Source organism: Salarias fasciatus, chromosome 18 (assembly GCF_902148845.1).
Source record: "Salarias fasciatus chromosome 18, fSalaFa1.1, whole genome shotgun sequence".
NCBI lineage: Eukaryota > Metazoa > Chordata > Actinopteri > Blenniiformes > Blenniidae > Salarias > Salarias fasciatus.
In genome coordinates this window covers 11,597,689-11,612,991 of record NC_043762.1, presented here as the reverse complement: position 1 = coordinate 11,612,991, position 15,303 = coordinate 11,597,689, and the positions used below count along the sequence as shown (strand labels likewise).

Below are 15,303 nucleotides of genomic sequence, written 5' to 3'. Positions count from 1 at the left end.
CTGTGTGGCGGTGTCAAAATGTAAATGCTTTTAATAAACTCGGCCGCTATACCGGCGCTCATTTGAGAATGGCCTCATCGGAGCGTCCTTTTGTTGATGACCAAATCCTCTCATCACGACCCCCCTCGCCTTCGTTTCCCAGCGTGCCTTAAACGCTGGCGGGCGCATTACATTGAGATGCAGGAGGTTATCTCGAGGTGGTGATGGGGATTGCAACAGCCTAAAGGATCGCCACAGGTTAAAGCTTTCCTTCCCTCTAAAGCGCCACGTATGGCTGAGCCTTAATGAGCACCGCTGTCTGAAAAACAACACCTAGCCACCCTGGAAAACAGGTTGTGAGGATGCCTTTTGTAAAGCCTCTCAATGTGTGTGTGTGTGTGTGTTGCAGGGTGGTGGGCCCGGCTGTGACCTTCAAAGTGAGCCCCAACGCTCACAACGTCAGCACCGCAGATGTGTCCAACGTGGCTGGTAGGTTCTCCTTGGCTGAGTAATGTTGTCTTTATCCTGACAGAGGGAAGAGACAGCCCCATTATCATCAGGTCTCCTCTGCACCTGAGGCCCCCGCATGAGCATTTCTCATAACCCGTCGCTCCTCGCTGTGAAACCTTTCAGGCTTTTTGTTCTTTTTTTTTTTGTTTGTTTTGTTTTTTCCTTTCTGATGTATCCGCTTATATCTACTCTTTATGGCCAGTTAATCTATTCCTTTATGTTGGCTGGAGTCGGGATATTTTTGGAGGAGAGCCCGCTGGGTTTGTTGTGTGGACGTCCATCGTAGAGACACATCGCAAAGGAGGTCAAAATCACCTACAAAACATCCGTATTTAAAAGAAATAGTTCAGATAAACTCATTTAGCTCCCTGAATAAGCAGCAGATTACTCATTAGAATAGAATAATGAAGGCTTTATATACATGATACAATGTAGAATGAAACTGGGGAGCTGCTCCTCTCGCGGTGCAAAAGAACAAATGCAACAAGCAAAAATAGCGGGATAATGCTGGAGGTTGACAGATGTGTCGCAGTAGGCGTTTGAGTTGTTTGTGTAGGTGTGGTTTGTGATATGCAGAATGTGTGTCAATCAGTGAACGTGTGAATCCGGGGTGGTTATGACTCTGGCAGAGCGTGATCAGATCGCTGAGTTCTTGATAGATTTGGTTTTATTTATAGCTTAAGATCCGTTCAGGGAGCAGTTCTGTGCAGCGGTGGGTTTGAAAAGTCAATCTGCTGAGACAAACAGACACACACACACACACACACACACACACACACACAACATTTCAGTTGAGTTGAACCGTACATGCATGTTTTCGGAACTGTGGGAGACAACCGTCGACGTGCAGGAAGAACATGTAAACTCAATACAAACCTGGACTCAAACCATGGATGAGGTAGGAGGGCTAACCACTGCACCTCTGTGCATTAATGCATTGTCCATAAATGTGGAATGATGTTCAGCTGCATCAGCCTACAGGAATAGTGGATGAATCTGTACCTCATACATTTCCAGAAAGCATCGGGTGGCAAGCAAGAAAACATTTTGAATTTTTTTTTCCAAGCTTTTCACGAGCCACTCGTTCAACTTTTTATGCAGCCTTGGTTTACCAAGCTAATATCCTTTTAATTAAGTTCTCAGCCACAAAAATACACCCAAGCTCGATGAAGATGCTCCATTATCGCCAGGCGAAAAGCTGAATTCCGTCTTCTAAAACAGGATTTTGAGCATCGAAACAGGAAGATGGGCAACAAAGGACAGATCTGCATGTGCAGAGGGCAGAATGAGAGGGAAATAAAACACTGCCGAGCTGGAACAAACAATAACTGTGAAGCTTTTAAGAACTCGTGTTTAAAGAGATGTACTTTATTTTCCCTGCTTTAATTAGTTTGCTGCGGCCTGTTGAGTGTATTTGTGTCTTTTATGTGTATGTGGACTTTATTTTATGGCTTCAGAAGGTTGAAGAGGCTATAAACATGGGGAATATTTAAGTGGGGATTTTTCAGAAGCAACAAAGTGGATCTTATTATTTCACTTAAGTAAGTTTTTTTTTTTTCAAGTTCTTTAGTTTTTCCCTTTTTTTAAGCTTTTTGCTCTCGAATTTTGAAGACTGACATCGGGACCTTCTTCTCCTTACATTCCCCCAACAAACTTGCTCCTTTAGTCTATATAGGAATGCAAGCATCCTGTGAAAGATGAAGAATTTAAGAATTATTCCCATATTTCCTGAATTAGAAGTGACATCCGTTAAAAAAAAAAAAAAAAGACATCATGAAAAGTACTAAAAAAAAGTCCATGGTCCTGTTTATACAATATTTTAACTTAAATTTGCAACATTTTTGCCTTTTTGTTTCAGAAAAGTTTTTGCGATGTTTGAAATCATTTCGATGCTGAAAACAAGGTAGTGAGGATGTTAGGCCATGGGTTGATACTGTTTGTTATCAAACCACACAGAGAGAGAACAATTGATAACAACAGCAAGTATACGACCACTCGTACAGACGACCAATTTGAGCCTGGTTCTGCGAAGGTTTCTTCCTGTTAAAAGGGAGTTTTTTCCTTTCCACAGTCTCTTATGCTTGCTCATGTGGGTCTGTTGGGTCTGCTCTGTAAAAGTGTCTAGAAACGACTATGTTGTAATTGGGACTTCATAAATAAAGCTGAATTGAATTTGAATTTGCTATTTCAGGTGACAGTCAATCATTAAACTACCAAGTCCCAGGAGAATATGGACAGAGAACCATGACACTCTGAAGGCCGCCATTATTATTGCCCATCTACTGTGCCATGTGCAGAAGATCAAGGCCCTGGTGTGCATGTGCAGCAGCATGTCAGAAAAGTTGCGTTTTTGACCGTTTCCACAGAGACGGGCGTTTTCGAGAAGCCGAGTTTTCAATGGCTCCGACACTCAGTGTCGTGTAAACACACACCCGAAACACAAAGTTTTCTCTTTTCAGTAAAAAATGTGATCGCATTAAGTTTGAAGTTTTTATTTTCTTTTTGAGTATTTTTTTCCCAGAACTGTTTTTTAATCTTTAGTTAATCCACAAAGTCGATTCACTCCTTAAGTCTTTATTGTCCGAAGAATCGATTCAATTTAGTTTTATTTCTAGAACACCAAATGCAACACAATCATCTCAAGACTCATTTAAAAAAGAAGAAAAACTGAAAATACCTCATGAGCAAATTACTTCTAATTAAAGAATATCACAATTTCTTCATAAATCCTGGGAATTGGAACACGTGTAGATTAATGTTTAGTGTAACCCTGCATGTGGCATTCATCAGGACACCAGGAAATGGATAATTTAACCTAATGCTGTAGTTTATGGTCATTTTTTTTTTTTTTTTTTTTTACATTTTTACTTCATTATCATTTTATGTAATACAAATATTATACTGAGTTTATGCTCATTATGAATGATTTCTGTAACTCAGGTGTGGAGATCGATCACAGAGAGTTTAGAAGAGACTGTTAGTTCCCGCTTCCTGTGAACAAGTTGCCTGATAGACGAACTGCGTGTGTAGGAATGTGGAAGTCATGCTGGGAATGTGATCAAGACCAGGACTCGCTGAGGATTTTGAACCAGATCATTGAAGTGTGGATGTAGAACGTGCTCATTGTCAGATGTGATTTTTGTCCTCCGCCTCTCCCTTTTCTGAAGAACAGACACTTTCCTCAGCGATTCTGTTTCAAGATCCCTCGAATCAAAAACGCTGCACTTCAGGCTGTTCTGTTCTGTCACACGGACGGGAGACTCTGATGGAGGTGTGTGTGTGTGTGTATGCGTGTGTGTTACAGTGTGACTCACGGTAATGAGGCGAGGGTGTTGATGAAGTGGGGAATAAAGAAAGGAGGAATGTTTGCCATTAGCTAAGCTGTCAGTCCAGAGAGGGAAGGAGTTTTCTGATGCACACACACACACACACACACACACACACTTTCTCTGTCTTCGTCTTCCTCGTGTCCATACATACACACACTTTCTTCCTCATCTCTTCACACACACAGAAACATGTCTGCTTTAATTGCACTTCCACCCCCTCACACACACACTCACACACACACACGCGCACCCACGTTGTGCTGATTATGCGGCGGCCTCTCTCCTGGTTTTAAGTGCCATTGTTGCGTTGCCGTGTTGCGCCCCCGGTGGCCCGGAGGGAGGAGGAGGAGGAGGGGGGGGGGGGGGGGTCACGGATGAGCTCGGATTGTTATTAATGCAAACATTTGACAGAACGTGCTCAAAATGAAATATGGCGTCCTCTCAGCTAAAGTGCAATGGTGTGGGCGGGCCATCTTTAAACTGTCGTTTGTCATATTCAACTAGAATATCAATCTATCCCAAAGCGTGCATTACCCCCCCCCCCCCCTTCCTCCCTCCCCGGCCGGGGTTTTTATAGTGCTTTTCTGAAACATTAAGCTTTACACGGCCATTGTAATGACGCCGCTTTATCATCATTTCTGGCCGCTCATCAGCAAGTGGACGTCCGTCTCTCCCGTCACAAACTTGTGTGTTTGTCTTCGGCGCTTCTGGCGGCTGTGTTCAAAGTAATTCGGTTTCATTTGATTCGATCTGTGTATGACATCAGTGTGCAGCAGAGAAATGTTTCATGATTGAATAAGAGTTTTATTATGCAATCCGCTCCAAGGCTGCAGTTTGAGGCGCTTCCAGACGACACCGTAGAAGAGTGAGAGCGATGGAATCAATCACAACACTAATATGTCCAAAGAAAGTTTAAACATATGAGATAAAACTTGAAGGATTTGACACCAAAGTGCAAAAAATGTCAGATATATATATATATATATATATATATATATATATATATTTTATTTATTTTTTTTGCTTGATTTCATCAACACAAAGTCTTTTTCTGTGTCGGCGACCTGGAAAATCAGCGATCCCTTCGCAGGTTGCAATTTCCTCCCTCATTAGCATGAAGGCATCCAGGACGTCAGGGCAGTGCACCTCAGGTTTTATTACACGTTCTCATTTTCAATTCCATATTTTTTCATGGCAGTTTTCTCACACTTCAATTACAGAAACGTATTTAACTGTTTTTGTATACCTAGATGAAAGATTTATAAGTGGGATACCTTATTTTTTATGATTTTCCCTTTCCAGGCTGCAACATCCTGACTATATATTTATTATATTGATATCCATTGAGTTGTAGTTCTGATATATTACTATGTAAGAAATGTTTTAATAGGGTCTCTGATCAAGTTCTAAATGATTAGAACTAATAATTCAATAATTATTGAAAGGATATTATATCAACACGATATCCTGCGTGCGTTTCTCTTAATTTCCTCGAATCGGGTCCAAAAGCTGCTGCTCTGACTGCATCCTGCCAGAAGCCCACGTTACACCGGATTGGATCTTGACCTGCCCCCCCCCCCCCCCCACCCCCCCGCCCCACCCCCCCACCCCACCCCCCCGCCTGCCCGAAAAGATCTTTTAAGAAGCCGCGTTGCCACTTCTGTCACGCGCGTCCGCCCATTGTGAGGGACCCCGGGGCCACCGGGGGCCATTGTCAAACGTGGGGGTGGATGTCAAGATGGTGGGCAGCGAGGTGCTGACCCTCATTGTCCGGCCGAGGGTGGGCGGGAGCACCCACGGGCTACTTCCAGCGGTGCGTCACGGCCGTGAGAACGGGACCCCGTGAATAGGCCGGAGGTCAGGGTCAGGACAGCGGGCAGCTCAATTAGCACTTAAAGCAGAAGGAGAGCAGCTGAGATCGCCTCATCCCTGCGCCGTCTGTTCGCCTGACTTCTGCGCTTTTTCATCCCACCAGCATTTTTTAATTTTTTTTTTGGTTTTTTGTTTTTTTCCTCAACGTTAACATGCATGCTAATCATGCCCCTCGGTGTGTTGAATTGCTTGCGCACACACGCACCGAAAGCTGTGCACTCTGGGGACTCGGACTCTCTCTCAGGCTCTTCCCGGCTTAAACCAGCCTGGTTTTGTTACCAGCTAACAATGCTGCGTCGCTCGCTGACTTGATGCTGCACCTAAAGTTTGATTTGTGAGCTGACATGTAAATAATGTCCTCTGGAAGAGTTAAAAAGGCATTGTTCGACTAAAACGGTGATTCCAGCGCACGGCTGTCTAGCTTGCTAATTGATGGAATTCCTCCTTTCAGATAAATGGCGGGAATGATTTTGATTTGATTAGTGTAACTTATCTGTTCATAGCAAAGACATTCTTGTTGTTGATGATGAACAACTACTGACAAAAATTGAGGAAATGTGTGATTTGGTTATATATTTCTTTTGGAATTAGCAGAGATGATGTGGCAAAGCCCACATCCTCTGCTGTTAATGCGTGCACAGTTTGGACCATTTGTGTTCTTTTTTTTGTGCGCATTTTAATTCAAATCTTAATAACATACAAATCAGTCATTTTTATCTTATTTCTCCAACATGCCTTGGGTTACGTTCTCCACGGCAGAAAGGTTTCTTGTGGATGTTCCTTGCCTGTATCTTTCAGGAGTTCTGAGAAGCCGTCAAATGTTGTCTTTGTTTTTGAATTGGTGCTTTAGAGTTCTGATCGCACCTGTAATGACTCCTGTCTACTGATGAAAGCTTTTCAACACCCCAAGTTTTATTTATATACATTTTTTTTTTTTTTTTTTTTTTTTTTACAATATTTCAGTTTTATGTCTCAGATCTGTCTGAAATGAAGACATATAACATATAATGAGTTGAAAAATAAATAAATGTGTGAAACGTTCTGATTGGACAGGGTGTGGCTGTGACGTACTCAAGTCTCCCGGAAGTAACCAGCGCTTTTCTTTCTCGATTAATTTTGATGCTACCGCTTTGAAAATGTCCGCATTATTATGCGCCTGTCCATCTGCTTTTTCATTATGTCCATTTCTTCTAAAGCTCCTGTTCCATAAATCGTCTCATACGAGTCGAACCACGGGCCGCCATCTTGGGAGTGTTGCATCATTGCAACGCATGAACATGCACAGAAGGACCGGAATGAAGTCATGGTCAATAACACATATAATTCTGCTCCCGAAGACAAAAAAAAAAATAACAAAAAACGGTTTATTTGGATTATAAATTAATTCCAAAAAAAGTTTTAAGGCATTTGCACTGTCATTTTAGTGTGGAATTAGGCTTTATTCAGATTTATAGAGAAACAAAAGCTTAATCTGAAATGCTCCAGTCTTTAACAACTAGTGGAATATATGCCAAAAAAAAAAAAAACAGGTATTATTATTACAGCAGTTGAACTGAATAATTTAAACTCCAGTGCTCTCGTGAGAATGGGGCAATAATACCCTAAATCACATGGAAAGTTACATCACTATTGCAAATTACGGTACATTGTGTTATCTGCTTTTGAAATAAGCCCAAAGTGGACACTAAAGGTTATTTTGAAAGTTGCCTTTAATTTTGTTCATTTATTCTTTAATTTTGATGAACTGATGAAAGATAGACAATCCTGTGGAAAAATAGACACATTATTAGCCAGGCTGATGTATTTACATGGAGATGATGTGTTATATAAAATCAAATAAAGGAGATATTAAACTCTTCTTTTTTCTTATTTTTTTGATTCTGGACCCAGGGTTTGAGTTTTTGGTAATAATGCATGACCTTGGTGTGATTGCTTTAATATTTACTCCACATGAAAAGTTCAGCACGGCAGCAGCAGCTGTGAGGAGAGTCTCCGACTCCATGATAATCATGTGTAAAGAGGAGAGCAGTCTGCAGAGGTGAAGGCCTTTTTGTTGCACCACTGTAAGCTATTCAAGACCTTGAGTGTGTGTAAATTATGGCCTCTGGGAATATTTTTTCATTTTTTTTATCTCATTGAAGTGCTGTAAAGTCACGTGCATTGTGGTGAAAGCAGCTCCAGAGTTACTTGGGGTTTGTGCACGGCGGTTTGTTGCACGCGAAATGGGCATAATTGGCCATTTCTTTATGATAATAGCAGGGTCTTGCTTGGTGGCTGCGATTTGATGGAAAAGAAGCAACGTCAGACTTATTTCTGACAGCGTGTGTGTGTGTTTGGGAGGGGGCGAAGGATTTAGGTTATTTTCACAAAGGCATCAGTTGCGTCTGCGCCTTTTCTTCCCTTCCTTCGACTTTTTGTCTCCTCGTTTCTTCCGTCTGAGTGGATTAGCATGGATCTCATATGCTGACAGGACTGACCTTCACTGCAGCTAAACACTTGTCAAAATGCCAAATGTAATTACCGAGCTCTTTAGGTCAAAGTAATGTGTTTCATCTACCTCGCTTCGCCCCTCGTATTGATGCACGGGCCTTCGGACCTCGGGCTGCAGTCAAGTCCAGAGCCCCCCTTCACTCCTGCACCCCCCCCCCCACACACCTCCTCCCTGCAATGTGCTCGTGTGCCATAACAAAGCGAGGAAATGTATCGGTAATTACGCCTAAGTAATTCGGTCAAATTGTTATCTGTGAGTTTTGCACATTGCCCCGCCGCTGGATGTCTTTGTGTGACTTTGTCAGCCTATACGCTCCCGGATCCTGTGATTACGGCCAATTTAAAGTTATTTCTCGGCGCCGCGGAGTGCTTCGCTCACACTGCCTTTCAAAGGTCGTCATCAACGCCATTTCCATTCCTTCACAAATTGCACGTCCCGAAATCGGCAGCTCCTCTGCGCCGCTTTGACATCGGCCCTCCGACCTGTGCCGTTAGTCACGTCCGCTGTCGGCATGGAAAACATGACGGCAGCACTTTTTGAACGCCTTCCTTTTTATTGGCTCGGTTTAGGAGGAACCTAATGTCGAATGAAGCGAGTGTCGTGTGAAAACAACCACACCAGAGCGCACATTAACCATGAATTTAGACCCAAAATACTGTGACGAGATAGCTATTGAGCGTTCTCCAAGGAGGTCATTTCTTGAAGGTATTATGGGGGATTGGTTTTGCCAGCACAAGTGAGGTGATGAGGGAGTGCGATGAAAATAAAAGGAAAATCTGAAAGGGAAATATTTTATTAATCCGCGCAGCGTTCCCAGTCGATGTTCTCCCGGTAGTTTTGTAGTTGAGTCACCCGTAAGAGCGACCCGCCTCGGTCGTCCGTCCATTCGAACGTCCTCGTGGTTTCATTTACAAAACTACACAGCAGCTCTCTTTCGTGGAATTTCATGCTAACTTCAGCGTTTTCACCGTCTCTTCCAAACGCACATCGCACGTGTATTTCAGCGTATGCTTAACCAGTTGTCCGTCCCCCTGTGTCGTCATGGAAACACGATGCTCTGCCAGCTTTAACTACCATTTATCACATTGATAAACCAAATGTGCACACTAACCGGTATGAGAGCACTCTTATTTAAATTTTTAGGGTAGAAAACGACTCACAAGACTCAAATTTGTTGATATTTCCCAGCGTGGGCTCGCAGAGAGCTGTTTTGTGCTCTTACTTGACAGCCTATCCATACGCGCTGTCATTATTAACACCGCTGACTGATTTTGTGTCATCGCCGTCACTGTGTGGAACTCCTTTAATTGTCCCCATTGATTGCATTGGAAACAGCTCCAGTATTGGGATCCTTCCAGCTCTCCGCCTCGCTCTGCCCTCCAGGAGCAGCGAAATCCATTTCGGTTAACTTCATTTCGGCTCAGCTGCTAATCAGTTTTCATCGCACGCCGAAGGCTAATCGATTCGTGAAGTTTCTCTCACCTGTTGCCGCAGAAAAGAATCAAAACTAAAAGAGAGAGAGAGGAAGAGAAACGAAGGTTGTTTAGAAACGCCATATTTCTGTGATGCCGCGCCGCTCTGTTTTTATATCCTCGCCTGTCGTCACAGCCGAGCTGGAGGCGTTTTGTGAATTGCAAGATGCCTCATCCAAGCTTTAAAAGCTCCCCCCCCCCCCCCCCCCCCCCCCCCCCCACCCCCCACCCCACCCCCTGCTGATCCAGAGTCACCTGTGGTTATTTTGGTCTGACTTCAGAGAGGGTGGAGAGCGCCGCGCCGTCCTCTGGAGCTTTTCAAGCATCTGCGAGTCCTGCCGTCGAGCGGAGGGGTGGGATGAGGGATGGAGAGTTGGGGGGGTGAGGGGGGAGGGGGATGGGGGAGGACACAGGTGTTGTGCCGAGCTCCAGTTTGCACAGCGGTGCAATGTGATCCCCGAGCCAACCGCCGAGTCGCCCCTGTGCCAGCCACTCAGCCAACCAGCCGGCCTGATTTCCCCAGTGCTGGCACCGGCGTGCTGGCACCGCCAACCCCCCTCACACCCCCCCACCCCCACCCCCGCTCTCTCTCTCTCCTGCAGCTGGCAGGATCTGTGTGCGAGTTGGCCCCGGCTCCTGATGTTCACTGCGGGGCTGGCAGACCTCTCCCAGATGGCCACCTCGTGGCGAAGCTGGCTTCTCGCTTCCATCACTCTTGCATCATTCTCCCCCCCCGCCCCCCCCCCGGTGGAAGGGTCGGGCTCTTCCGCTGGCTGCGCCCGGGCGTTTCTCCACGTGAGACATGGGAGTGCTAAAGCCGGCCGCAGCACTCGCCCTGGTGCTGCTGCTGTGACGGCGGACAGCTCCGAGACCGGAACAGATGCAGATCCATGAACACACACACACACACACACACACACACACACACACACACACACACACACACACACACACACACGCACGCACGCAGAACCAACACTGCTTTTAATCTGAATGCGAATAGGCCCATAATAGCCCCATCTTTAACACTGGAAATGACAGGAGAGTGTCAAGGTGCCTCTTGGCTTCATATTTTATTTATCATCTAATTTAAATCCTCCTGCATTTCCCATAATTCATATCCCACTAACTCCGTGGTCCCGGCTGAACGGAAGAACAAGCCTGGACCTTCCCAAAACTTGTTAGCACTCAGGTGAATAATTTAATATACATTATTTAAACTGCGTTGGACAAGAGTAAAATCGTCTCGCCGAATTTTGTTAATATCCCCGGATTTAATGACCATGTCTGTCTGATTACCGCACCTAATTATCCTCCTTTCAACCTGCTGTTCTTCCCCTCAGTCTGAAGCTTCCTTTGCTGTATGATATATTTGACCCGTAATCTTCACAAAATCACATTTTCTGAAATATAAAAGGTCATTTTTTCATGAAATCTTGACACAAAGGCACTGAGTCTGTCACTTTGCCCAAACTTCTTATCAACTTTTTAGTTTTCTACAGTTTTTACTGCAGTCGTGACATTGACTGTAGAAATGATGTATTTTCAAAAAAAAAGCAAAATAATTGAAAATACTACTGTATCAAGGAAAACTGTTTGATTCCACCTCTGTCTGTGTTGAAGTTTGCTTGGGAAACGCATTGAAAAGCAACAATCACAGCATCGGTCGCCATTAATGGGTTAAAATGATAAACATCTCTACGTTTCAGTGTTGTGCAAAATACAGAGAATGGAATTATAACTTCAGTATAAAGTATTCTAGTTACGGTACTTTGCTATGAAATGAGAATAAAACAGCCTGAATTTGGATAAAAGGAACTCCATCCCAATAATCTGTTTATATCAGCAAAATTCCAACGATATAACCACACTGTCACAGCGCTTTGGGTCACTCTGGTACCTGATTCACTAATTACAATCGTCTCAAGCTATAGCAGCCAAAACAGCCGAGATAAACTCACACATTCAGGAAGGTCCTTTTAAGGGGAGCTATATCATGTCCTTGTTGTTGGTAATTAAAGTGCTGAGGATAAAGGCCAGCGTTATTTACAGTAAGATATTTTCATGCGCAACAACTGGAGCACGCGCTGGATTTTAACAGTGTTTCTAGTTTCATAAACCACAGTGGCTTTACAGCCAAAAGCAATGACGTTAGAGCCACGTCTCATGGAGCTTTATTTCCAACACTGCTCTATTATGACGGAGCAAATTCAGACGTACCCGAAGGAGAGATGATTTTTTTTTTTTTTTTTTGGTGATCCCTCAGCAGGAGGTGTGTCTTTTTTCCTCCGCACTCTGACTGCAGCTCAGACTTTCCGGACCCTTGCGTCCTCTGCTGCAGTTATTACGGACTCCTGACTGGAGCCGCCTGTTGCTCGCTCTCTCAGCGACCCGTGGAGGCCGCCTGGACCCGGCAGCTCATTCTTAGCCGCCTTCGAGATGCCTGATGAGATGTAGAGGCAGACAGCTGGATTGATTGGCCCCTCTTGAGCGCACAGGCCTTGATTACAACTGCACTCAAGTGCACTCCCTCCCCTCAATTCCTCACTCTCTTGCTTGTTCTCTTCACTCTGCCTCTCTCCTCTCTGCCCTCTTTTCTCTCCCCGTTTTTTTTTTGTTTTTTTTTTTCTCCCTGTCATTTCTTTTCACCTACAAAGAGCGAGGCTGGATGAGAAGAACCTGCTAAGGAGAGAATAGTAAAGAGCAGAATCACTAACGACGGTTTGGCTTGGAAGTGGAGCAGTGGCTGAGGATGAAGCGGCTTATTAAGGACTGGTTAGAGATGAATTTGGAATCACAATCAGCGCTTTGATGTGAGAGAATTAGATCAATATTTTAAGAGCAGAGCCGGGACGGAGCTGATCGCGCACGGAATCTCTCACAGGCCGAATTTAATTCACATCCCGCCTTTCCGTGTAAATGAAAATAATTTTGCTTCAACAAACATAATGATGTTGCATTTTCATTACCAAAATGGTGTTAACCAGATTAGTCAGGCTCCACATATTTCCCTGTGATTAATTACAGCTGTGGCCCGTTTTCCACCGAGCTGGTTCCAGAGCTCGTTCAGAGCCAGAGCCTGACTCAGCACCGGATCTTTGTGCTTCCGGGTTATTGAAACCGTTGGAAACGCATAACCGCCATCTTTAAAACCACCGCAAATGTCTTCATTACTTTATTTTTTATTTTTTTAATTAGCAATGGGTGCAAAATTAAAACAGAAGTGGCCTGAGGCTGAGACCCAGAGCTTCCTGGCAGTGTAGTCCGCAAGCGAAGTCCAAAAGCAGTTGGAGGGAGCCTCTCGGACTTAGCATGTGTTCAAGGAAGTACAGCTGGAGACGGCTGCAGTGGGACACCAGCAGAGCCTCGATTAATTAAGAAGTTAAAAAAAAAAGTCTTATAGAGCGGTGTGGGGTAAACAGCTACGTACATACGCAGAAAAAAAAAAAAAAAACAATTTATAGAACTCTCTTTAAGGCGAACTACTAAAATAAGGGTTTTTATGAGATGTATAATGGATGCAGTGATGTACTAACTTGGCTCCTTGCCAATGGAGGAGCAAGCGGTTCTTTGGGGTGCCATATTGGAACCCACGAAACTGGCACCTGGCATCTTGTTAAACGCATCTCTTCATAACTTTTGATCCGCAGCCCTGCTGCACGCAGCTGATGTGGCTTCAATGACATTCTCAATGCTCATACAGCATTGAATTTGACAGTGAATGATTTTCAGCCGTATGCCTATAACGCTGCGGTGTTTGAGGATGACCTGCATGAAGGGTTTTCGTTTGCATGTTCAAACCTATACGAACTTCACCAAGAGAGAAAAGTCTACACCAGTGACAAACTGAAATCCCAAAGGTGCAAAACCGACTCAGTCTAAGCCTAAAACAGGAATGTTCTGCCCCGGTTTCTGATTGACTGTTGTTGTCTTGTTTATTCTACCTTTTCCCTCAGGGACCAAACTCCTGCTCAGTAATGCTCAGCGTCCTATTTATCCTGCAGAGGGAAACCTGTCTCATGGGATGCCCTTTGTTGGATAAAAGGGCACGCATAGTGAGCTGATTTTGTCCTTTTCTCAAGTACTATGTTGATATTTCATATTTCTGTTATATATCAACGAATCCTATGGAAAGACTAAACCAGGCCATAAATTGATCTTTCTAACAAGATAAGAGTGTATCCGACGCCTAATGGATCACATTCCTCTGCACCACAGAGCTCTATTGTTGTCCAAAAGTCATTAAAAACACATCAGCAAGCTACAGTGTTGCCGTGGGTGACATGTTCCATCATTACCATGAAGACACACACACACACAGGCACACACACACACACACGTAAAGTCTTCCTGACAGAAATAATCAGCAAAACATCAAACCTGCATGAATTAACAGCAGAATTGTTCAAGAAAACCAATCGTTAGTGAAATATGAAATAATGACGGGTTGACAGGTACATTTAACATCAAAGGAATACTGAATTTTGGGAAATACACTTCGAGATGTTAAATATGACTATATGCATGTCGACATTCAGACTGACTCTGGTTTGACGATGAGTCTTGGGGACTCATGTTCACCCACTGGGGTGAAGTGAAATAGAAATCTGCTTGTTCTTTGTGTTTTTTTTTTTTTTTTTTTTTCACTTCTCAGAGAAGTTCTGCTCTTGCCGTTTGATATACTTGGTTTCATGTTTCTCCAAAATCTGCCTCCCAGATTGACCCAGTGCAGTCTCAGTACACCAAAGAGGAAATCCTTGGTCAATCTGACCTACTTCCACTGACTTATACCTGTTTTTCCAGTTGGGATGTCGAAGCATCCAGGATGAAATATTTAACTTCTTAAGCATCATTATCAGTTTTGGAATTACTCTTGTGATGCTTTTATTTTTTTTTCTTCTATATCCTAGTGGGAACTCAAAAGCCTTTATTTTTGTGGATAAGTAGTCAGCGGACATTCACCTTAATTCAGTGGGCAAAATATTTACTCGCCCAATAACAGAAAAAGCCAATTTAATAGGATTAAGATTTTCAGTGATGTCTGTAAATACTCCAATCTCTGGATGTCCTCAGATAACATTGGTCCTCTGTGAGCAGGATTTAAGCTATCGACACATTCCTGCAGCGGTGTGACAAAGATAAATTGTATCTGTTCAGATGTCACATCACATTTCTGTATTTGCATTTTAGATCGCAGATTAAAAATGTGGGTTTGTGAGTGGAGGATTTTCTTTCTTTTTTTTCTTTTTTCCCCAAGAGAGTTTTACACCCTGATCGATTCCTGTCGGCACAAAGCTCAGGTTTACACCTGGTACGAGTGGAGTGCAGCGTATTATTTGTTGCTATCTGGCTTCATAAAGGCTGTGCACCCCCGAGTTGAAATGTCCCTCACCGTTGCCGGCTGTGTCTGTCTGCCGCACGGCGTTTCATGTAGAGGAGAAATGAGAGACAAAGGCAGTTGGGAGCTTCAAAGGATGTGGGTGACATTTAGTGCTCAGAATCTTCAAAGACCAGGCCCTCTTTTGTAGTTTTCCCTTTTTGTGTATAATTAATGTAGCCCTTCCGACAGATTTTTTTTTTCCCACCTCTCTTTCTTTTTACCTCTTTTTTTTTTTTTTTTTTTCCCAGAGCTGGATTAGAACAGCAGATT

The 15,303-nt window shown here is 43.7% G+C and overlaps 1 protein-coding gene across 1 annotated transcript in view; it reads left to right on the top strand.

The window, feature by feature from the left end:
- LOC115405962 (receptor-type tyrosine-protein phosphatase N2-like) overlaps positions 1 to 15,303 on the top strand; it is a 184,160-nt gene that overhangs the window by 55,084 nt on the left and 113,773 nt on the right. Inside the window, exon 11 of the mRNA XM_030115780.1 lies at positions 389 to 468. Coding sequence (XP_029971640.1) covers positions 389 to 468 — 80 coding nt within the window. The remainder of the gene's footprint in view (positions 1 to 388; positions 469 to 15,303) is intronic.